This window comes from Melanostigma gelatinosum, assembly GCF_949748355.1.
Source record: "Melanostigma gelatinosum genome assembly, chromosome: 18".
In the NCBI taxonomy this organism is placed as follows: Eukaryota; Metazoa; Chordata; class Actinopteri; order Perciformes; family Zoarcidae; genus Melanostigma; species Melanostigma gelatinosum.
The window spans coordinates 22563005-22587805 of NC_136651.1; the positions used below are offsets into that span (position 1 = coordinate 22563005).

At 44.6% G+C, this 24801-nt stretch overlaps 2 protein-coding genes across 4 annotated transcripts in view; one reads left to right on the top strand and one right to left on the bottom strand.

Annotated features, from left to right (window-relative positions):
* The window catches only part of pkn3 (protein kinase N3), a 39538-nt gene extending 37954 nt beyond the window's left edge, over nucleotides 1-1584 (top strand). Inside the window, exons 19-21 of the mRNA XM_079289464.1 lie at nucleotides 439-546; nucleotides 662-742; nucleotides 1360-1584. Of these exons, the coding sequence (XP_079145590.1) occupies nucleotides 439-546; nucleotides 662-742; nucleotides 1360-1560 (390 nt within the window). The 3' untranslated portion in view covers nucleotides 1561-1584. The remainder of the gene's footprint in view (nucleotides 1-438; nucleotides 547-661; nucleotides 743-1359) is intronic.
* A 1590-nt stretch (nucleotides 1585-3174) lies between these two features.
* Nucleotides 3175-6486, bottom strand: zdhhc12b (zDHHC palmitoyltransferase 12b). 3 transcript variants are annotated; one of them, XM_079289462.1, is made up of 5 exons: nucleotides 6106-6486; nucleotides 5765-5904; nucleotides 5122-5214; nucleotides 3611-3777; nucleotides 3175-3519 (listed from the first exon to the last, which is right to left on the bottom strand). In XM_079289462.1, exons 1-5 carry the CDS (start codon nucleotides 6200-6202, stop codon nucleotides 3204-3206), a joined length of 813 nt encoding a protein of 270 aa, XP_079145588.1. In that variant the 5' UTR covers nucleotides 6203-6486; the 3' UTR covers nucleotides 3175-3203. The 3 variants fall into 3 exon arrangements, with proteins under 3 accessions (XP_079145588.1, XP_079145587.1, XP_079145589.1); XM_079289461.1 differs by having other exon boundaries at nucleotides 5708-5904; XM_079289463.1 differs by lacking the exon at nucleotides 5122-5214.
* Nucleotides 6487-24801: the final 18315 nt, after the last annotated feature.

The following is a 24801-nucleotide window of genomic DNA, read 5'->3' on the forward strand; positions in this document are numbered from 1 at the left end:
TTGTTATTATAAAAGTATTGATTATAGACACTTTATAGTGGCTCCTGCATTTTAACTTGATCTTGAGGCGCCCTCTTGTTTAATCTATGAATAATATCATTTATATGGTGATTAAACAGAAATAGCTTGTGGCCGCCTTGATGAAGGGCCACACTGCTGGCATGATGCAGACACAACAGCTTTCTGTCAGTGTAACATTCCTTTAGAGGTGAACCGTGGGTTTTGCATTAGTGGATCTCTTGGAGGTGAGTATGGACAGCGATGTATATGGGAAGATGTGTTTTAAGACAGACCAGATCTGTAGACAGCTTCCAAAAGTTGATCAGATGTTGAGCTCAAAAGCAGACACAGTAACTCAGTCGATCTCCCTGTACGGTATATAACCACCGAAGGAACCGAGTCTTCTAGAAGGTTATTCAGTTTGTGCTTCTCTCTCAGTCTCCTTTCCCAGGTGATGATGAGGAAGAGGTGTTTGACAGCATCGTCAATGATGACGTGCGCTACCCTCGCTTCCTCTCTCCTGAGTCTGTGTCCCTCATTCAAAAGGTTGGCCTCACCTGAGAGATCTGGATTCTCTTCAGGAGTTTACTCGTGATCTTTTTCGACAAAATCTCTGGCTCTGATCTCATGTGTTTGTTTACTCCTCTCCACTGTGTTTTAGCTGCTGCAGAAGAATCCTCAGATGAGACTGGGAGGCGGCGAGGAAGACGCCTCGGAGATTAAAAGACACAAATTCTTTCAGGTCATTATCCGGCCAGGCGATGCTGACCGCCTGACAGTCACCTCTTCATTCTGTAGAGCTTCAACTCAGCACAAACTACTGTACTCCAGCTTCAAAAGAGGACTATTGGATAGCATACCTTTGTGATGAGCTAGTAGAGTTCTAATGCTTTCACGTCACCGCTGATTTGAAGTAACACTGAACTGGACCCAGAGCAGGAAAAGCTGTAGCCACTGAGAATGAAGAGAACATCAGTTGTGTAGTTCTAGTTCTGTGTGACACCAACATATTCAACAAAGAGTAGCAATGTGACATTCATCTTAAGAATCACTTATCCCACTTTGACATTAGGGATGTTGCCATGTACTGGAGTTGATAACTGTGTTGTTTAAAGATGAAATACTGATGTCGTGCTACTAATACGCCTCTTAAAGGTGTAATATAAAGGACGTTGCCTGCCTAGCGGAGGCACACAAGGTCTAGTTTGTTCGAGCAGTTGAAGCACATTAGTGACGGCTGCTGTGAGAACCACCACGTTTATACATTTAGATTGTACTTGAGCATCTTTCTCAGCACTGACTGCACACTGAAGGTGATGTCTTTAGTGATTCCTGCTCCTCCTCGTTGTTTGTTGACAGGGAATGGACTGGGCCGCTCTCCTGGCCAAACACATGAAGCCTCCCTTCCTGCCGGTCATCAGAGCGCTGAAGGACGTCAGTAACTTCGACCAGGAGTTCACGCGTCTGAAGCCGGTCCTCACCCCCCCACGAACAGCCTACGTCCTCACTGCTGAGCAGCAAGACATCTTTGCTGACTTTGACTTTTCTCTCATGAGTTGACTGAAGTGACTCCCTCTCTCTCTGGTGAAGGCTGCTCCTGTTCATGCTCACTTTTATTTGCCATAAAGCTCTTCTGACTGAACAGAAGCTGAGAAACGACCGTCCCGTCTTCTTCCCGCTCTCTCTGTGGCTGCTTTAAACACACTAGAGATCTTTCTCTCATCGAGCCGTAGGATCAAGCGCCGTTCACTGCTTCAGCATGTCACCAGTGCAATAGTTCTACTCATGGACATTGTTCCAGCCCGCTCAGTCGAAGAACTAAACTGTAAATATTTGTGATCTTAATGAAGAAAAGTGACTCTGAAGTCCAAACGCTATCTTGTGCTATTTATTATAACTATTCCACTTCCATCTGTTGTCTGTCGGGATGTAATGCTGTCCTTCAGAGATTGCTCAGTCAATACAACAGTTTGTTATTTAAAAAGGATACTATCATGAAGATTATGCTCATATAGAACAGACCAGCCTGTGTAAAGTGTAAACAACATGAAGGAAATATGAATGAATAAATTGATATCTGCTGGACTTTAAATGAGCAGGAAACTCGTCATTAACATTTATTTTTTGATGTATAGTCATTTTAAAGTAGTAAAAACATTGCATATAATTCAGAAGTACACAACATGAATTAAATGTTAATTCATGAAAACCAGGGCGCTCACTGACGATGAATACAACTGGAGGCAGTCTGCATGTTGTCAGCACTGCAGCTGGACATTGAATTCAACACGTTTATTGCTGTTACAAGGGAACTATTGCACTCAGCGCTCTCACGCTGAGCTGCTGCTCCTCCAGCGCCTCCATTCAAATAGTAATAATACAAGAATCTACACATGGTCTGCTTCAAAATAGTTCCAATATAAAATAGCTTGCAATGCTGTCCATTGAAAGTCAAAGCCATGAACAATACAGCAACCTTCAAATCAACTGATGTTTGAAAAAACAAATGAAAATGTGAACTTCTTGTTCTCGCACTTCAACTCACGGCTTTAAGAGTGAAGCTGTAAAACCGCTGCAGAATGAATACCACTCAGCACTTCCAGCAATCAATCACATGAAACCAGAGCAGCATGAGGCTTCTACGGCAGACTCATCGAACCAGTCTGAGTGAACAGAGCAACCACACACGCTCATAAAACAAGGACATTTATTTATCAAAGGTCTATGCAATAATTAACATGTACGAAAAGTAAACGTTAAAAGTATTTAACAGTCTGTGTTCATTGCGCACAGAAATGATTAGTGGAGTACGTAGGAGCGGTCAGGGAGGATGTGGGAGCATAAAGACTCTACGACGAGCTCCACTCAGCCTTCACATGAGAACTGAAGGGCCTGAGATGCTTCTGTATCCTTTAATCCTGTAAAGGAATGTTAGAATAAGGGCTTTGGTGCTGGTAACCTGTTGACAGCCACTTCTGTGAAAAACAGGAAGTGTGGACTCCAACGACACTGCAGTGATGAGCCACTGGGAGGAGAGATGTTAAAGACGGTAAATGTGGGACAACAACACAAGTGTCTTTCTAAAGTTGAACTGCACAGAAGCATAATTCATCTCCCAACTTTGCAGTCAAGTGTCTGGTCCAAACAACTAGAGAGGTTACATCGGAGTGAAATCCCTTTCAGTCTTTGAATGTCATGTAATCCTAGACCTGGTCGCTGCCCTCCCTGAAGTACACCTGTTCCCACACCACTGTGCCCCACACGCAGAAGAAAGCCCACAGGTTGTTGAAGGTGCCCCGGTCGAAGGGGTTTTCATCAGCGCTGCAGTGCTTTAGGTAGGAGATGCGATGGCGCGACATGAACTCCCAGGTGGTGGTGTTGAGAGACACCAGGTAGAGGTGGGAGCCGAGCAGGAGCAGCACGACCAGCGAGAGCACAGCCACCAGCACGACCACGGTCAGCAGCATGCCGTTGGTACGCAGCCACAGCTGCCAGCTGGGTGCGTACCTGAAACCCGTCCTGATGAAACAAGCAAGAGAGAAGCGATCAGTGGAGGCTCTGCAGCTGCAGCATTCACCTGCCAGCACCGGGGGTTGGTGACAGTACTCACCAGGCAATGTGCAGCCCCCACAGCAGCACCAGCAGCTGGACGGCCAGGTAAAGCACAAACCAGCGGTGGTTCCTCTCGCCAACGCAGTTCTCGATCCAGGGGCAGTGGTGGTCGTACCGCCGGACACAGTGCCGACACGTCTGGCAGTGCTTTGATCTCATTGGCTGCTGCTTGGAACAAAGGTCATCGTCTTTAGATGAAACAACAACATGCTGTGTGTACTGAAAGCGTAAAGTTGAATCCTGTTGTTCTGAACTAGCCAGTGGTCTGTTCACAGCTACAGAGCTCTCATCTCTGTGTCCATGAACACTAAAGCAGGAATAGAGCAGGTTACCCTCAGTGAGGAGAGGACAGCATGAGACTACACCTGAGCTTTCACAAAGCACATGGACACGCTACAGCTGTGATATTTACAGCATGTGTTGCTGCAGCTGTATCACAATAGGAACAACTTTCCCTCTTTGCATCATGAACGTACATGGAAGGACCGACTGGCACAGAACACACCGGAATCACTTTATTAGTTGTTGATCCTGAAGGAGCGATAGCCTTCTTAGACATCACGTTGACCTTTGACACAGACAGAGATGTGGTTGAAAGCTCCAAAAGCTAGTAAGTGGACCTTGAGTTAAGAGTTTTCTTTCAAAATGTGTGTGGCTTTACAAGCTCAATGTGTTTCGGTTGAAATCATGACCTGTACAATTCAAAATAAATCTTACACAGCGGCAGAAACCTCACATCCTGATTGGACGTGTGAGTCTGTATGATGTCAGGTTCATGTTTCATAGAAGGGTTAAACTCACGTCTACATTTACATTACATTGCTGCACACAGTGAGTGACCTGCTGGGTCATATGAGGATCTGTGCTCACTGGAGGTAGTACAAGTGTGTAACATAGAACTGTTCTGCTCAGAACACATCTGCTATTCTATACCACTGAGGGATCTCACGTACTTGTAGAACTTTGAGTGTCACATTTCAGCATGAGAGCTACACTGTTACCACAGAGAGATGACAGATTACAACACCATGTCTACAGAAAATCAATCAACCAACCAATCCATCCATCCATCCCACAGGCTCAGCAGCCACTTAACTCAAGGCCCTCTACTACAACTCTTGTAACTTTTGTTATTACTACAAACACATGATTGAAGTTACTTGACAACTGAGATGCTGTCCGCTCTATGCGAGACGCTGTCCGCTCTATGCGAGACGCTGTCCGCTCTATGCGAGACGCTGTCCGCTCTATGTGAGATGCGGTTGAAAGCCCCAGAAAAGGCAAATAAGTGGCCCTTGAGCTGAATGTTTTTTTTCGACAAATGACTGTTTGGTCAATGGAGACTGAACCGTTACTCTCCAATACAGCGAGACTAAAGTAAGAAAGGGTTTCTTTTTTATATGCAAACACAATTTAACCCTCTTTCTGCCTCATGAATCTGTCCGTATTCGTTCTAAGTGTTCAGCTGTATGAGCCCATGGCAGCGTGATGTGTGTGTGTGGAGGCTACCTGCAGCAGACAGTGGCCACAGCGGCGCTGTCGCAGGGCCTTGGTGGTGGGGGGGATCATGTCCTGCTGCTCGTCAGTCACTCCCAGTGTGAACTGGACCAACACACAAGACAAACTAGTCAGAGGAGCCACTGCCCATGTTCAGTCCAAGCATTCATCACAACCTTCTGTGTGTCATTGGTCATTTACATCCCCACAAACATGAAAACAATAACACCTCACCATCGCAGTTAGATTGTGTCTGACGTGCTCCTGGGTCTTTATCTCAAGTTGTTGATCAGAACTGGTGTATGGAATGGTGATAACTAAATCTTTGAGCAACTTAAGTTGACTAACTTTACTGCACACTCTATTCTCCCATTCAAGATCCTATGACTTACATAAACCAATACAAACCACGAACAATGTAGATTACTCCTAATAGTCCACAAATCCTTTCCCAGGCATACAGATGTACTGACTGTAACACAGGGATGCATCAAATGTATGCAACACCTGCACTGCAACACAATACATGTGCAAAGACACGAGGAAGCAGTCAGAGATCATACTGTCAGCCCAGACCAAGTCCCAGTCCAACCATCACCTGTGAGAGGTGGCTCCTAGTCCCAGTCCAGCCATCACCTGCAGCAGCAGTACTCACATGTAGATCACTGTCATCAGACAGGATGAAGCCTGGGTCCATCAGAGAAACGGCGAAATAGAGCAACACCGACAGCAGCACCAGCAGCACGAAGAACACCGGCTGCACGAGCTGGTCCGTCTCCTCCTGCTGCCTCAGCTCTACCACCCACACACACACACACACTGGTGGGACCTAAATGCCAACCTGTATAGCAGCTTCCTTCCTCAGGTAACGTCAGTATATATGGTAATGCCATTATACATCAAGAATTAGCGTATCATTCCACATATTACATAGTATTTGAAGCCTACAGCTACATATGATAATACTACTATAACGTAGTGCTTTAATGAGTTTACCTGTATCATGTAGGAAGAGTATTAACGTTATGACCCACGTCAAAATCACATGAGCTGTTCTCACCAGGAACCCAGAGCCAAACACATTTTTGAACATGGTGCTAGCATGTTAGAGCGTCCATCGCTGTCTTCAGACGGACCAGTGCGCTGCGATAGAAGGGTTCCGCGCATGAACCGACGTCCCTGCGACCTCGAGCGTCCTGTGTGAAGGCTAGCGTTAACAGCTAACGTTAACGGAACTGTCACCGGCCAGTAACGGATGCTTTGCGACCGGCGGCACTAAACGGCGGCGTGCACGTTATTGGTTCCGCGTGACTCAGTCGAACACTGAATTAAATGTAGGTAAGCATTTCAGCTTCGGTCTAATGCATTTGTTTGTTGTTGTCGTCCGTGTGCAGTCTTAGCGGTGATTGGCCAGCGTCGGTCACGAGACAGTCTAGTGTGGAGTGTCCGGGGAGAATGAGCGCGAGGACTGAGATGCTCAACCTGCTGCGTCTCATTGTTGGAATGCTGTTAAGCATTCCAACAATTGTTCTTCGAATCTTTATTGTTGGAATGCTCTTAAGCATTCCAACTATTGTTATTCTGTTTCTTTATTGTTGGAATGCTGTTAAGCCACAGAAACTGTTCAAATATCAAAATGTTCAGCTCTTTCAGGAGAGGTGTGATAGGACTTTTCATATTTGTGATCTTTAAACTCTTTGAATTATTAAGGTTTTTGCAATTTGTTTTTGAATTGGATATCTATTTTCAGCAATGTTTTTGCCATTAATTTCAGTTTTCAGCATTCCAACGCATTTTCCGCAGGAAATGCTTTTTCTAGTTATTTCTTCTCTCTCTCTCTCTCTCTCTCTCTCTCACTAATTGTTGGAATGCTGTTAAGCATTCCAACTATTGTTATCCTGTTTCTTTATTGTTGGAATGCTGTTAAGCATTGTTCTTCTATTGTTCTTTGAATCTTTATTCAACTTCTTCTATTTCTTCCGTCGCACTGCTTCTCCTCCTTCATTTTTTAAGCTACAGAAACCATTCAACTATTAAAATGTTCAGCTCTTTCACCAGAGGGGTGCTATGACTTTTCATATTTCTAACCTTTAAACTTTTTGAATGATTAAGCTTTTTATTTTCAATGGGATCTCTATGGAGAATATTTTCAAATGGCTTCAGGCACACAGGTGTTCGCGATTGAGCCAATTAGTGATGTTGATAAACACACAGACTCACAGACACACGTGCACATACACTCCTCTCCCTCTCTCTCTCTGTGTCTCTCATACAGTCATTCAGGTCTTAGGGATCTTTAGAGGTCTTTCCCCCCTCCTCCACCCCCCCCCCCCCCACACACACACACACACACACACACCCCATTTTAAAATAAAAGCCGCACACATGATTTGTTGCAGCTGTTACGTGTTGCATCTCGGCCAATCAGACATGAGTATTCTGATAAGTTTCCTGATTCGAGTGACATTTACACACACCGCAACACAAGAGGGAGAGGTGAGGAAAGACATGGCAGAGCAGGACAACAGTCATGTAAGCTGTAAAAGATAAAACATTGGACAATCTCCAAATGAGAAAGTTGCCAGAGATATCAGAGCCTCTCGCTCTCTCGCTGCCTCTCCCTCTCTCTCTCTCTGCCTCTCTCTCTCTCTCTCTCTCTGCCTCTCTGCCTCTCTCTCTCTCACTCACTAATTATTTCTTCTCTGTCTCTCTCTCTCTGCCCCTCTCTCTCACTCACTAATTCTTTCTTCTCTCTCTCTCTCTCTCTCTCTCTCTCTCACTAATTCTTTCTCCTCTCTCACTAATTCTTTCTCCTCTCTCTCTCTCTCTCTCTCACTAATTCTTTTCTCTCTCTCTCTCACGAATTATTTCTTCTCTCTCTATCTCATACAGTCATTCAGGTCTTAGAGAATTTTAGAGGACCCCCCCCCCCCCACACACACACACCCCATTTCAAAATAAAAGCCCCAGAGAGTGAATTCTACCATCAATATTATTACTACCACTACTGCTATTACTACCACTACTACTATTACTTATACGACAACTGCTACTACTACTACTGCTATTCATGCTACTAAAAGTAGTAATACTACTACAGCTATTTGTACGACTGCTACTAGAACTACTGCTACATCTTCTACTGCCATTACTATTACTACTACTACTACTACTGTGATATTAAATACTACGACCAATACTACAGCTATTACTATGACTACTGATACTACGTCTTCTACTACTTCTTCTAATTACTAATACTTCTACTACAACTACAACGTCTACTACTACTGCAAATATCACTACAACTTGTACTTATTCCAATGCTGCCAATACTTCTACGAATAATACTTATACTACAACTTATACGACTACAAATATCACCACTGATGAATTTTTTTAAGCCACAGAAACTGTTCAAATATCAGAATGTTCAGCTCTTTCAGGAGAGGTGTGATATGACTTTTCATATTTGTAATCTTTAAACTTTTTGAATTATTAAGCTTTTTGCAATTTGTTTTTGAATTGGATATCTATTTTCAGCAATGTTCTTGCGATTCATTTCAGTTTTCAGCATTCCAACGCATTTTCAGCAGGAAATTATTTTTCTAGTTCTTTCTTCTCTCTCTCTCTGTCTCTCTCTCTCTCTCACTAATTCTTTCTCCTCTCTCTCTCTCTCTCTCTCTCTCTCTCTCTCTCTCTCTCTCACTAATTCTTTCCCCTCTCTCTCTCTCTCTCTCTCTCTCTCTCTCTCACTAATTATTTCTTCTCTCTCTCTCTCTCACTAATTATTTCTTCTCTCTCTCTCTCTCTCTCTCTCTCTCTCTCTCTCTCTCACTAATTCTTTCTTCTCTCTCTCTCTCTCGCTCTCTCTCTCTCTCTGTCTGTCGGGAGTGAGCGTGTGTGAGTGAGTCGCTGAGTGAGAGGGTGTTTTCGAGAATTTTTTTTCCCCTTAGTTATGTATGATTAATTTAATGTGGTTTAGTGGTTGGTGTTCACTTTAGTTTAGTTTTGTGCTTTTGTTGGGGGAGTTTGGGTTTTTTTGGGTGTTTTTTTCCCCCTCCTGCCGGTGTTTCGCCGGTCGGCGTCTCTAGACGCCATGGTGAATGGAGACGCGCTGTCCCACCTCACGAGGAAGCACGGCATCAAGATCGCCGTCGGCTCCTCGTGCAGCGTGGAGGACGTGGGGCTGGCTGTGGGGGAGAGGGTCGGGCACAGCAGCATCAAGTCGGCCGCTCGGATGAACGGCGCCGTGGTCCTCTTCCTGGACCAGGTGGAAAAGGTGAACCGTGTCGTGGAGGCAGGCCTCACGGTGACCGGATTGTTTGTTCAGGTGTTGCCCCTGGCGCAGCCGGCAACTAAGGTTGTCCTTTCCAATGTCCCTCCCTTCATCACCGACGAGTTCCTCAGCAGAGAGCTGTCCAGACACGGAAAGATCGTATCCCCGATGAAAAAGATCTTGTCTGGGTGTAAGTCTCAGTTGCTGAAGCACGTGGTGTCCCACCGCAGACACCTGTTTATGATCCTTAACAACCGGAATGAGGAGCTCAACCTTCGCTTCCATGTTAAGGTAGATGATTATGAATACGTGATTTTTGCGACCTCGTCGGCGATGAAGTGTTTCGGATGCGGTGAGGAGGGACACACCGTGAGGGCCTGTGCGAGGCGAGGGGACCCGGCTCTGCCTGGCCCGGCCCGGCCCTCTTCCCGGCCCGTCCGCCGCTGCCCCGCGGTCGCCCGCGGCTTGGGGCGCGGCGGCGACCGCGCCTCCGGGTGCCTCCTGAGTCACAACACCAACCTCAGTGCAGGAGTGGGCTTCCTCTTCTCCAGGTCTTTTACCCCGAATTCACTGGAGGTCAAACACATCATCGAGGGGAGGTTGTTTTTAGTTAAAGCACGGTTCGACCTTTTTACAGTGTTTTTTATCAATGTGTATGCTCCGGCAACCGGTGCAGAGAGGAAGCTGTTTTTACAAAAAGTTAAGTGGCTGTGCCTCGGAGGATTTTTTATTCTTGGGTGGGGATTTTAACTGTACGGTGGACGATCTTAAAGACCGTAACCACACAGAGCCACATCCAGCTTCCCAGCATGTCCTGAGGCAGCTGGTCCACTCTTATGGCCTGGTGGACGTGTGGAGGAGGATGCACCCTGACTGCCGACAGTACACATGGTCCCATTTTAGAGAGGGTAGGATCTCCTCAGCCAGGTTAGACCGTTTTTATGTTTTTAAGCATCATTTTAATATTTTTAAAATGTGCAGTATTGTTCCTGCCAGTTTTACTGACCATTCTTTGCTTTTTTGTAATGTTTTTATTAGGAATGTTTTACCCAGAAGTGCGTATTGGCATTTTAATTCAGTTTTAACCTTTGATAATAATTTTAGAGAGGCCCTTATCTATTTCTGGGGTGTTTTTAGGCTGAGGAAGAGTGATTTTAACAGTCTTATGCTGCGTTCACACCGGTCGTGTTGATTTTTTGACGCGCGTCGAGATTACATACAAAGTCTATGCACAGACGCGATGAGACTGGCGCGCCGCGATTTTGCGATGGCACGTTGGACGCGTTATTGCAGTGCGGTGGACGCGGTGGACGCGTTGGACGCCGCAAAATCGGCAACGCGCGAGTTGAAATTTTTCAACTTCAGCGACATAATCGCGTGACGCTGTGGCGCGATAGCCTATCAGCGTTGAGTTGCTCCCCCTGTCATCACTGGCTTCCTGCCGTTGTTGAATCAGGAAATAAATCCTGTAGCCGTCTGTGTTCACCCAGAGCTCTACGATACCTCATATCAATAGAGACCGGACCAAACTATGCGTATACATGTGTGTGTGTAAACCATACGATACAAACAATGAATAGACGCTGCCGTATTTACGTCTACGTGACGTTATTGAGTGCTGGTGGAGCTGCTACGATGTTAGCATAGCCTAGCACTGATCCATCAGAGCTCCATTGAGAAGACCAGTAACCTACAAATCGGTATCATTACGTAGTTATTTCGGAGTCCCTTTTTGTCGGTTTATTGCCGTTGAATCACAGCCAAATCAGTTTATTTTGTGTTCCTACAGCTGTAGTAAACAGCGACCGGTGGCTTGCTAGACACAGTGAATACAGCTCGATACAATCCACGGAGCTCCTCTGAACAATATTATGAACCAGACATGACGGCGTTTGGCATTCCGATGTTTGAGGGACTTCCACAACACGTACAAAGCAGCAATTGTCCTTATTCCTTTCACGGTTGACAGCGGAAATAAATGGCGGCCAGATGGAGGCTTCCAGGACGATAAACCACGCCCCCTCTCCGGCGCTACGAGATTTTGCGGCGTCTGGTGTGAACACGACCGGCGGCGCGTTGGACGCGATTGTGCAGTGCGTTGGACGCTTTTTTGCAGTGCGTCAAAAAATCAACGCGACCGGTGTGAACACGGCATTAGGCAGTGGTGGGACCGTGGTAAGGTTGAGATTAGGCTCCTTTGCCAGCAGCACACTTTCAACGTCACCCGAGACATTACCCGATCTATGAAGGACCTGGAGACTGATATAGTGGACCTAGAACGTTTAAGCGAGTCCACAGGAGATCAAGGACATATTGAAGTCCTCAAAGGAAAAAAGATGGCTCTGGCCGACCTGTTGGATGTTAAAGTTCAGGGTGCACTGGTCAGGTCCCGATTCCAGAGCATCACGGAGATGGATACTCCCTCTGGCTTCTTCTTCGGCCTGGAGAGGAAGAGTGGGCAGGGGAGGGTGATCCACTCACTGTTGGCAGACACGGGACAGCCGGTTGTGGAACCAAGCCAGATTCGGAGGCGAGCGGTGGGCTTTTACTCCTCCCTCTTTACAAGTGAGTACAGGGAGGAGGAACCCCTCATAGAGGAGTTCTGTGGGGGGCTACCTCAGGTCTCTGAGGGGACAAACAGGGAGCTTGACAGGCCCATAAGCTTGCCGGAGCTCAGTGCCGCCTTGCAGGGGATGCAGGGGCGGCGTGCTCCCGGCATCGATGGCCTCTCCGTAGAGTTTTTTAAAGCGTACTGGGATGTGTTTGCCAGCGACATACTGGACGTTTTTAATGAGAGTCTGGCCTCTGGTTCCATGCCGATGTCCTGCCGGAGAGCGGTAATAACACTGCTGCCGAAAAAGGGGAACCTGCAGGACATCGGAAACTGGCGTCCTGTGTCTCTACTGTGTGTGGATTACAAGCTCCTGTCCAAGCTCTTTGCCTCCAGGCTGAGGGAAGCTATGGAGCAGGTCATCTATCGGGACCAGACCTACTGTGTGCCCGGCAGGTCCATGGTAGACAATGTCTACCTCATTCGGGACGTTTTGGAGGTCTCCAGCTCTTTGGGTATCGACACTGGTCTGATTTCTCTAGATCAGGAAAAGGCTTTTGACCGCGTTGAACACAGCTTCCTCTGGACAGTTATGGGGAAGTTTGGGTTCAGCGCTGGCTTCATAGCTAAGATCAAGGTGTTGTACAATGAGGTTGAGAGTGTGCTGAAGATAAACGGCAGTCTGTGTGCTCCTTTTAGAGTGGGTAGAGGGGTCCGGCAGGGTTGTGCCCTGTTAAGATAGTATTTTTACCTCATAACAAAGGGGAGGCCGGAGCCATGCTGCCGGCTTGTGCCGTCGACACGCTGCATCAATAACGCTACCAAAACTGGTTTACAATTATAAGGAATTTAATTCCACTGATGTAAGTACATTTACAGTTATACATTGGAGTGTACACTCCTATGACATATTAAAACAATAAAACCCCATTTGCAAAAAACCTCGCTCGGCTCCTCCGGTGAAAACACATCTGTCGTCCGGGAGCATTCAGGTGAGAGAGAGAGCGAGGAAAAAGTCTTTTAAATTAATCCTCCCACATCTGTTCGAAACACCTCCTCCTCCGTTTATCCCGATTCCTATTGGCTATCCTCCAGGAGCGTATTCACTTGTCTGGCTCTGAGTTTAATATCACATTCAATGACTGTCAGTTACGTTTTAAACCCTTCTATAATAATCCTTCAAAATAAAAGTTATACTTTTGCAACTTGGCAGAAGTTTCATGCTTCTGCATGTTTATGTTTATGCTTATGTTTATCTTAATTATGCATTCTCAAAACCCTTATGATTATGACTAACTATGAATTATTAATTATGAATTATTAGACACTTTTATTATATCTACTAACTACAGTTTTTTACTCAAATTTCTTACAATTCCCCCCTAACTCACAGTTCACTGTGAGTTAGCTACTCAAATGTAGTTAGTTATGCAAATGTCCCTGGAGACCTCCCCCCTACTCAATCCAGGGAAAGGCTCCCTATCTATCTAAACCGAGGCAAAGAATTCATGCACACAGATATCATTTCAAGTATTTCTGTTCAGTTCGTTTCAAGATAGAGTGCGTTGGAAGTCACTGCCTTCCACGTCTTGGGGCTGGCAGGATCAGGATACAGCCTGTAGGCTAGAGAACACATACTGAGAAGCCTTGACTGTTCTTTTACACGTGACAAAATTACATTTCTTAATCTTTTACACCCTAAAATCCCTTTATAACCCAATTAAACAAAAAATGTAATCTCCAAATACTCATCCAAAACAATCCGTCTATTTTCCAAACTTCCAACATCTCACTGGATGTTTTAGAAGTCCATCTGGATGGTCAGGAACCGCTCGTGAAGTCCCTCTGGTGGCCTCATCTAGACTGTGGCCATCAGAAGCTCCAATTCGTCCTCATCCTCGTCACATAACTGGTTGCCTGGACTGGTGTCTGGCTCATCGGTGAAACAATAAACCCCTGTAGAGGTCCACGGATGCACGGGAACCCCCATCCACAGACAACTAGGCGGTCTATGATGACAGCACACAGAATAATTACGATTGCCAAAAATGTATGTTTTCACTGGCTAAGCATACTTCCCAACCAGTCGGTGAACGGATTCGTGACACCAGAGTTGTCTGCTAGCTCTTGGCTGAGTGCTGTCAGTCCCTCCAGAGCCCTGGTCACCGATCCATCAGGAGCTGTGTTATTTGGAATGAAAGTACAGCACGCAGACCCAAACATCTGGCACACGCCACTTTTCTCTGCTAAATCATATCTAATGCCATTCTGTTCTGCAAGGTCATTAAACTAGTCTTCGCCAGCTGTGCATGCAGTCCTGATATGGCGTCACTGGTGAGGTTTACTAAACGCTGTAGGTTATAGTAAATGTAGTTGATCCAATCGACATTTTTATTAATCATCACCCTCTGAGAGAAAACAGATTCTAAATCTGCTGCTATTTGATTTCTGGCTTGAAAGTCATTAGACACCCCCCTTGGCAGTCTTATGACATCTTATGTACACTTGGTCATCAAAGGCTCCCTTCGGGCCACCGGCATCTCTTTTGGATCTTCTGTTAGCATGTGGGCGTGGAGAGATGAGTTCTCCATAAGTTGCATCAGTGACAGGCAAGATATAGAATGACAATATAAGTTGCACCAACGCACCTGTCCAATCTTTAGGCAGGATTGGATGTATGGTTCTTCCTCCACACCATCACCATAAATCAGCTCTAGGTGCTGTCTGTCTTAACACACTGTTATATAGATAGTCGCTAGCGTTGTGACTGTTGCTACAATTTGCTTCAATAATACTGCCTACATTGGGCCCCATAGCTGTATCTGAGGCTATACAATCAAATGGACCCTCTGTAACTTTGAACAGAGGTGGGGTATTATATTATACAGGTGGGTAATCTCAGTGTAGCCTCTGACAAGTGTGTTGGAGGGGCAAAGTGTCATCAGTAAACAGAGTTAAAATACAACTAATTCAGGACTTAGGAGTCTGAATCTTGAAGGAACTGGTGTTGCTAGGGGTCTAGATCCTAAACACACAATACAATCTGTACTACTGGCTTGAAGCCGTATATTGTACCCACCATAAATTCCCATCTGCCATTCCGGTTTCCACCCCTTACCTCATTCTCTGCGTCAGTCGTATGTCGAACCTGGTCTTTTTACAGGCTTAACAATAATCCTAATGAGCCCTTGTGGGGCAGGACTATCAGTAGCCTTTCCCTGTATTACGTAAAGTCCTCAGTCAGTCAATTTAGGTAAGTCTTAAAGGATTACATCTACCCACCCCCTTTGTACACATCACAGGCATAATATGATAACAGCTTCCCATACTTTTGTGTGGCAGGCCCACACTCGTCAGTTATGATGCACACGGTTTTGGTCATCCACCCGCAGGCGTGTTCATACTTGGGACTGGAAACTACTTCACAGAAATCGAACTGGACCGTTGATGTTGTACCTTCTTTGAACATAAGAGTGAGAGTTACATTTTCATAGGTGAGTGTCGTCAGAGAAGCCTCTCTACGTGGTCTAAGATCGGTTTGATTAGCTACTGAGGCTAAATGTCGAATCCTGATGTAGTCATGCATGTGTTCTGGTTCCTGTCTGTGGTTAATTCCACATACTAAGAGGGAAGCTACTGAACTCAGGACGAAAGTAATTACAGACTTCCATAACCTACTGAAGCTAGAGTCTCCCAATGGAAGTCCTCGCTTAAACTGTGGGGGAAACGTCATTGTCAGTACTGTCTAAACCCTCTTTTGAGGTGTCTTTAACTTCAAATTTTGCCTGTCTGATGTTCAATCCTGTCTCTGCGAGTGTCACACTCGTTACCTTCGCTGCTGCACAGTGAGTGAGGTGGTGCCAAGTAGCTCCAGTTTTACCTTTCACCTTTACTGCATGTGAGGTTGCCAATACTACCTCCCATGGACCGGTCCACCTTGGTTCACTCCACTTGCGTTTGTGGACTTTTATCCACACCAGACTGCCTGGTGACACATCAGCCTGCTTCCTTTCGTCAGCTGCTGCTTCTGCGTTTGTCACCTGAGAAAACAACACTCGGCTCATGTTAGTTAGAGCTCCCGTATATTTCTCAATTTCTAGAGTTAGCAAGTCTAGTTGTGGTTTATCATGACGTCATTAAATCTCAAAAATTTTGAGTCGCACCTTTACTGAAAACTATTCTAAATGTGGATCTACAAAAAATGTTTGACACCTTACCATATCTCCCCTTCACCTCGATATCTCTGCTGTAAGGGATCACATGGCTGGCTATACACTGAACCCCCCCATGGTCCTGGTGACAGCATGGGCATCTGTTGATGTCTCATGGGAGGAGGTCCAGCTGGACCTGGTCGTAGGTACTGCTGATGTTGTGGTGGGAACGGAGCATGTTGTGGTGGTGCATTGGGCTGTCTTCCTCTTCCCATTTGCCTTGGGCAGTCTCGGGCCCAATGGCCCCATCTCCCACATACGTAGCACTCACCAAACCTGTCAGGGTTTTCTCTGTTTCCTGGTTGGCCATATCCGCCTGCTTGGTAAGCTCTGCCTCTTCCATATTCTCTGCCTCTGTTGGATGCACGTGCACGTCCTCTGCCTCTATAGGGCGGAGGTTGGTAGTACACCACTGTGTGGGCTGGTACGGCTGGATTTGGTTGGTATGAGGTCGGGGGTGCAGCTGGATATTGGGGCTGTTGTGAGGCCTGAGCCTTGGCTACGGCCATCTGTTTCTTGGCCAGATGTTTTCTACTTATCTCTCTGTCAGCCGCCGCTATTTGAAGTTTCAGCAGCCGCCGCTGCATGCTCTTTATATCCTCGTCTTCTTTACTTTCTGCTCGTCTTTCCTCTATCTGCTGTTGCAAATCTTTTCTGATGCATTCTACTTCTCTTACTTCACATTTTAGTCTTCTTACCAGTGCTCCTACTTCCTTACTCTGCTTCTTTAATGTAAACATTATGCAGCCTAGGAGTATTCAAATGTGTGTATTAAATGTGCATGCTTGTCATCACCTGAATCAAAGTCAACTCACCCTCTGTGCTGTATGGCGTGTGGCCGCTGACTCCAAAACTGGGATCCGCTGCTCCACTTCCCAGATCTGGACCCACTCAACCACGCACCTTGACTAAAACAAACACAGAACTGCCAAAAGTTCAGCAGTAAATGTTAGCATACGTCTGTAGTGTAAGAGAGGTCAACGATCTCTCAAATATGTTGCGCCGTCCGTGTCAAAATTGATTCTTAGGAACTATGTAAAATAGTAAATGTACCAAAATTAGTCAATACTGGATATGTGAAGGAATCTCGAATCCAAAATTGAAGCTAGAATTCCGAAATCAAACTCAACATCTAAATCAGAATCACAATCTCAATCCAGTTCCAAATCAGAATTCGAAAGGTTTAAAATTGGAAGTAAAATGAAATTAAAAAACAATGAATAATTAATCAATTAAATATTAAATTCAACTTTAAAATCAATAACTGTGTTCAAAGATATTCAATCAGAAATACCAAGGCAAGTCAAACTGTTGAACTGCACTTACACTCTGGTCTGCACGATAATGAGTCACAATTAAGTTCAAGAATTGAAGAAACACAACTGAAACCATTAATCTTTGTTAAAATGCTGAACTAAAACCAAAGTCAACGACTAGAGTTATAATGCTTAATTAAAACTAAGGTCAGGATATAAGCTCACAGCTCTTAGACAATGAATCTCTGAAAAATTCAGATTCTAAACACTTCTTTATGGTCACCTGCAGTTATTCCTTCTGTTTAATTGTTTTTAAATCTCCTTTTCTTTTGCCTTATGTTTTGATGCTTTTAATGGTTTTATGTGAAGCACTTTGAGCTGTGCTTATACAAATAAACTTGCCTTGCCGTCTGCGCCGAACCGGAAGTTGTTCTGCGCCAAACCGGAAGTTGTCATGAAACCGGCTTTTTTGTACAGATATGCTAACCGCAATGCTAACGAAAAAAACGGAGCTTCTAATACAGCGTACGCACACACAAGTATCACCAAAATCCCACACTTTAATTCCACTCATACGCCTTCTGTCTCCTCTCTCAATCCAGCCGTTATTTTATTTTATAAGCACTTATTTTACATACATAGTACCGCAACGCCGGAGCTACACGTAGCTAGCGTTAGCTCCCCACAGCGCGGTCATGCAATATCAATCATTTTAAACGTATTTCCACGCTGCTAAAACACAGACTAGTCACACGTATTATTGGACTTATTTAGTCATCATTTTAAACGTATTTCCACGCTGCTAAAACACAGACTAGTCACACGTATTATTGTTTTATTAACCCTTAAACCTCCGGTTAACGGGCTTTAGCTCATCCGGACCCGAGCTCACTGTTACGTATATGAAACGCGAGTTATTCACTTCCAACGCCACAAACCACTCACCCAGTCTGTCTAGTTTCACCAAAGCCCTTATTCTACGCCCTCTGAATCACCCACATGATCCACTAATTATTTTCACAGCCAAAGCTAGCAAGAGTGTCTTTCCTGGAGCCTGCGGCCTCAGAAGCTAACTCCCGCTAGCCTAGCTCTCTAAGCAGCTTATGCGACGTGACCCGACATTCGTGGACTAAGCCCACAAAGGTTTGCACACCTAAGCCTCTCAAAGCCACAACATCTCAGTTCGCCTCGCTACATAACTGCTTTAAACTAGCTATCTGCAGGCCTAACAATACTTATGTTGGGCCGAAGGAGGCTCCCAGCATGAGCAAAGCAGTTTCGCCCGTACCACAGCTTGTTTGATTCCAATGTGGTGATTTACTTACACAGCGCTGTCCGTCTTTAATTAATTCTTAGGATCCTTATACTCTTGACTAATCCCTTAAGTTCATCATACTTCAGACAGCAAATCGTACTTACCTCAGTGGAACATGGCCTCCCTCGTGGAACGTACCCACCGGCAACGGAGCGTTAGCCGTTAGCAGCGCTTAGCCAAGCAGAAATACCTCTAAGATCCTAGAAGCTAACTCACAGATTTCATGAAACGGCTCTGCCTACCGATATTGTGGGCCCAGGATTGTCTGCTTGACTAATGCCGCCGTCAGCACACACAGCGAGGCCGGCAAGACTGTCCCATCTGGGGTTCGCCAAATTTGTTAAGATAGTATTTTTACCTCATAACAAAGGGGAGGCCGGAGCCATGCTGCCGGCTTGTGCCGTCGACACGCTGCATCAATAACGCTACCAAAACTGGTTTACAATTATAAGGAATTTAATTCCACTGATGTAAGTACATTTACAGTTATACATTGGAGTGTACACTCCTATGACATATTAAAACAATAAAACCCCATTTGCAAAAAACCTCGCTCGGCTCCTCCGGTGAAAACACATCTGTCGTCCGGGAGCATTCAGGTGAGAGAGAGAGCGAGGAAAAAGTCTTTTAAATTAATCCTCCCACATCTGTTCGAAACACCTCCTCCTCCGTTTATCCCGATTCCTATTGGCTATCCTCCAGGAGCGTATTCACTTGTCTGGCTCTGAGTTTAATATCACATTCAATGACTGTCAGTTACGTTTTAAACCCTTCTATAATAATCCTTCAAAATAAAAGTTATACTTTTGCAACTTGGCAGAAGTTTCATGCTTCTGCATGTTTATGTTTATGCTTATGTTTATCTTAATTATGCATTCTCAAAACCCTTATGATTATGACTAACTATGAATTATTAATTATGAATTATTAGACACTTTTATTATATCTACTAACTACAGTTTTTTACTCAAATTTCTTACAGCCCTGTCCGGGATGCTCTATGCACTCTCCCTGGAGCCCCTCCTCATCAAGATACGCGCTAGCTTGCAGGGGCTGGTTTTACCTGGTTTTAGTAAGAACATGATTTTATCTGCGTATGCTGATGATGTTGTTGTTTTTATTAAGGACCAGAGGGATGCAGACCTTTTAACGAACATTGTGGGGGTTTTTAGCAGGACATCGGCAGCGAGGGTGAACTGGAGGAAAAGCGAGGCCCTCGCTGTCGGTGAATGGCGTGGCGGCCTCCCAGTTCTCCCCCAGAGCCTTGTGTGGAGGAAGGACGGGTTTAAATACCTGGGGATACATCTTGGGCAAGAGAACATCGTCCAGAAGAACTGGGAGGGCGTCACAGAGAAGATTGAGGGGAAACTTTCCAGGTGGAAGTGGCTGCTCCCTCAGATGTCTTTTAAAGGTAGGGTACTCGTGTTAAATAATCTCATTGTGGCACCGACTAACCTGCCTAGACCCTCCCTCAGGTTTTTTAGCCGACATACAGAGGAAAATGCTGGATTTGTTTTGGGAGGGTCTACACTGGGTGCCACAGGGGGTGCTGTTTTTAGCCAGAGAGGAGGGGGGACAGGGCCTCGTCCACCTAGCCAGCCGGACGGCCACTTTTAGACTCCAGTTTTTACAGAAATACCTCACAAGTCCGGAAGGTTTAGTGTGGCGAGATGTGGCCAGCTGCATCCTCAGGCGTGCAAATAACCTGGGGCTGGATGCTGCTCTGTTTTTAATTGATTCTAGTATTTTAAAGTTAAGTGGGTTGCCTCCGTTTTATCAGGGTGTTTTTAAGTCTTGGGCCCTTTTTAGTCGGAAGAGGTGCCCACAGTCTAACTCGCTGTACTGGTTGCTGAGAGAACCTTTGATTCACAGGGCCAAGCTGGACATCAGCAGCAGCGTCACCCCTGGCCTGACGGGGGCGCTGCTGAGGTCACGAGCCCTGTGCCTGCAGCAGCTGGTGGATGCAGTGGGGCCGACGCTGAGCGATGCCCCGGCCCTGGGCTCTCTACTGGGTCTGCAGTCTGTCCGGGTGGCGAGGAGGCTCCTGGAGCTGTGGAGGCAGAGGCTGAACTGGAAGGAGAGGAGAGGAGCCTCCTCATGGACTACAGCCGAGGAGTTGAGCCGGACCCTGCAGACCCGTTCCCTGATATCTCCCTGAGCCCGGGGCTAGGGGAACTCACCGGCCCCCTGCTCGCTACGACGTGCCCAGAGACTCTGACATTACACAAGGCAGACAAGAGGACGCTGTATTTTAATTGTGTCAAGAGCACAAACGGGTCTGGACTGTGCAACCGGCACCCCACTGTGTGGTCAGGCAGACTGGGACAAGGCGGGCCTGGCCCACAGTGGAGGATTTTATACAAGCCTCTCCTGAAGAAACGGACTGCCGACCTCCAGTGGAGGATTTTACACGGTGCTGTCGCCTCCAACGCTTTTATTTCGGTTCTTAATCCCACTGTTTTGAGCTGTTGCCCCTTCTGCGGTCTCCGGGAGACTATCTACCATGTTTTTACTGAGTGTAGGAGGCTCGCGAGCTTCTTCTCTCTTTTAGCATCGGTTTTTAGTCTTTTTAACATGGTTTTTACTGAAAGGGTTTTTATCATGGGAGCTGCCTATAAGAAAGCAGAAAAGGAAAAGTGGCAGCTACTGAACTATCTTTCGGGGGAAGCCAAAATGGCCATTTATTTGAGTAGAAAGGCCAAAGTGGAGACCGGGGAGGGGCAGGAGGCCGGGGCAGTCTGGCTATGTAACATCAGGGCCAGACTCTGGCTAGAGTTCAGGTTTTACACACACATTGGAGATTTAGACGCTTTTAAACGATGTTGGTGTTTTGAAAATATTGTTTGTTCCATTGTAAAAGATAAGTTGGTGTTTGCGCAGGTGTTTACTTGATGGGTTATGTGTGGGTTGTTTAAATGGAGCAATCAGTGATTTTAATGCATTAGCGCTTTAATTGTAAAAATTGAAAAATGTGAATAAAGTGCTTTTGAAAAATCAACAAAAAAAAATCTCTCACTAATTCTTTCTTCTCTCTGTCTCTCTCTCTTTATCTGTCTCTCTCTGTCTCTCTCTCTCTGTCTGTCTCTCTCTCTCTCATACAGTCATTCAGGTCTTAGAGACTTTTAGAGGACCCCCCCCCCCCCACACACACACACCCCATTTCAAAATAAAAGCCCCAGAGAGTGAATTCTAATTGAAATGCTTGTGATGAAGCCAGGTATTTAATAACCTCTGTTTATGTGTGTCAAACATGATGATTATGTCTCCTCTCCCCCCCCCCACCCAGCACCACCCTTTCAAAATAAAAGCCCCATGGATTAACTGTGTTTAAACAAGCTCAAAATTCTGCTTTTTTGTTCAAAAAATGAATGCTCTTACTAATACTGCGACAACTACTACTGCTGCTGCTAATATAGTATTACTACTACTGCTACTTCTACTATAACCTTTGCTGTTGCTACTATTACTGCTACTACTGCTACATCAATATTATTACTACCGCCACTGCTATTACTTATACGACAACTGCTACTACTACTACTGCTATTCATGCTACTAAAGTAATACTACTACAGCTATTAGTACGACTGCTACTAGAACTACTGCTACATCTTCTACTGCCATTACTATTACTACTACTACTACTACTGTGATATTAAATACTACGACCAATACTACAGCTATTACTATGACTACTGATACTACGTCTTCTACTACTTCTTCTAATTACCAATACTTCTACTGCTAAAAATACTTCTACTACAACTACAACTTCTACTACTACTACTACAAATATCACTACGACTAGTACTTATTCCAATGCTACCAATACTTCTACGAATAATACTTATACTACAACTTATACTACTACAAATATCACCACTGATGAATTTTTTTAAGCCACAGAAACTGTTCAAATATCAAAATGTTCAGCTCTTTCAGGAGAGGTGTGATATGACTTTTCATATTTGTAATCTTTAAACTTTTTGAATTATTAAGCTTTTTGCAATTTGTTTTTGAATTGGATATCTATTTTCAGCAATGTTTTTGCGATTAATTTCAGTTTTCAGCATTCCAACGCATTTTCAGCAGGAAATGCTTTTTCTAGTTCCACTATTTCTTCCGTCCCCCCGTTTCGTCGCAACACTTCTTCATTTTTTAAGCTACAGAAACCGTTCAAATATCAAAATGTTCAGCTCCTTCAGCTCATCTCTGCTATGAATTCCTCTATTTCTAACCTTTAAACTTTTTGAATTATTAAGCTTTATATTTTCAATGGGATCTCTGTGGAGAATATTTTCAAATCCTCTTGAACTTCTTCAACTTTCAAATCCTTCAACTTCCTCATACTTTCAGCTACAGACACCATTTCAACTTTCAAATGTTGAGAAAACCCTGAACTATTGCCGCATTATTCAGCTTTTTGATATATTTTACACTTTTTGAACTGCAGCAATTTAACTTTTATGATTTTTCAGCCCTTTTCTGACTTTATAATGGGTGTGTATTGCGCAGCTTAGAGTGCGTGATGTCACCGCTAGAGTGAAGAGCAGCTTGAGATTCTTGTGAAAAAAACATTTGTGTTTTGCCACTGTGTCCACAATCTTCACTCGTCATGCATAATTTCTGGATGTAGAAGTAGCTAATATTGTCCTTGTCGTAGAAACATGACTGTAGAATCCCACAGATTTCCACATTTGACACAGAAGCCGTTAATTGAGAGGAAAACCAACTTTCTGCTCCATAGAGACCAATGTTAAATTTTGCTTCAAAAACATCTTCCACAGAACACGGTACCCCATTTCTAGATCGCCAGTTAAGCCACATTTTTTACACTACAGACACAATCTTTACAAGATCTGTTTCTCAAGTCATCCTCCCTCTCAATTGTTAATATCGGAGCAATAGGATATACGGTTATGGGAGTTTTGATGATTTGTTTGAGGTGTTTCCCTGTTTTATCTCCATGAAATGGCTTCAGGCACACAGGTGTTCGCGATTGAGCCAATTAGTGATGTTGATAAACACACAGACTCACAGACACACGCGCACATACACTCCTCTCCCTCTCTCTCTCTGTGTCTCTCATACAGTCATTCAGGTCTTAGGGATCTTTAGAGGTCTTTCCCCCCTCCTCCTCCCCCCCACACACACACGCCATTTTAAAATAAAAGCCCCACAGAATGAATCCTAACTGAAATGCTTGTGATGAGCCTGTCATTTAATAACCGGTTTGTGTTTATCTAACATTATGATTCTGTCTCCTCTCCCCTTCTCCCCCACACTCCATTTCAAAATAAAAGCCCCAGAGAGTGAATTCTAACTAAACTGCTTGTGATGAAGCCTGTCATTTAATAACCTCTTTGTGTCAAACATGATGATTATGTATCCTCTCCCCCTCCCTCCCCCACCCAGTCCCACCCTTTCAAAATAAAAGCCTCATCGATTAACTGTATTTAAACGTTTCGCTCAAAATTAGGCTTTTTTGTTGAAATAATGAATGCTCTTACTAATACTGCGACAACTACTACTACTGCTAATATTTCTAGTATTACCACTACTACTACAACTTTTGCTGTTGCTACTATTACTACTACTGCTATTACTGCTACCATAAATATTATTACTACCACTACTGCTATTACTACCACTACCACTACTATTATTACTGATACCACAACTGCTAATACTGCTAATCCTGCTACTACCAGTACTAATAACCAGTACTAATACTACTACAGCTATTAGTACGACTGCGGATTCTACTACTTCTACTACTTCTTCTAATTACAAATACTTCGACGACAACTTCTACTACGACTGCTACTACAAATATCACTGCTGCTACAACTAGTACTTATTCAGATGCAACTCATACTTATACTGCGAATAATACTTCTACTACTACTACAACAAATATCACTACTGCTGGAATTCTTTTAAGCTACAGAAACGGTTCGAATATCAAAATGTTCAGCTCTTTAAGGAGAGGGGTGATATAACTTCATATTTGTAATCTTTCAACTTTTTGAATTATTCAGCTTTTTGCAATTAAAAAAAAAATGGATATCTATTTTCAG

Coding starts and splice junctions, on each gene's coding strand:
- zdhhc12b (XM_079289461.1), bottom strand. CDS start 6,202: ATGTTCAAAAATGTGTTTGGCTCTGGGTTCCTGGTGAGAACAGCTCAT. Junction 5,215..5,707: donor CTAGGAGCCACCTCTCACAG/GTGATGGTTGGA, acceptor GTGTTGGTCCAG/TTCACACTGGGAGTGACTGA. Junction 3,778..5,121: donor GTGGCCACTGTCTGCTGCAG/GTAGCCTCCACA, acceptor TGTTCCAAGCAG/CAGCCAATGAGATCAAAGCA.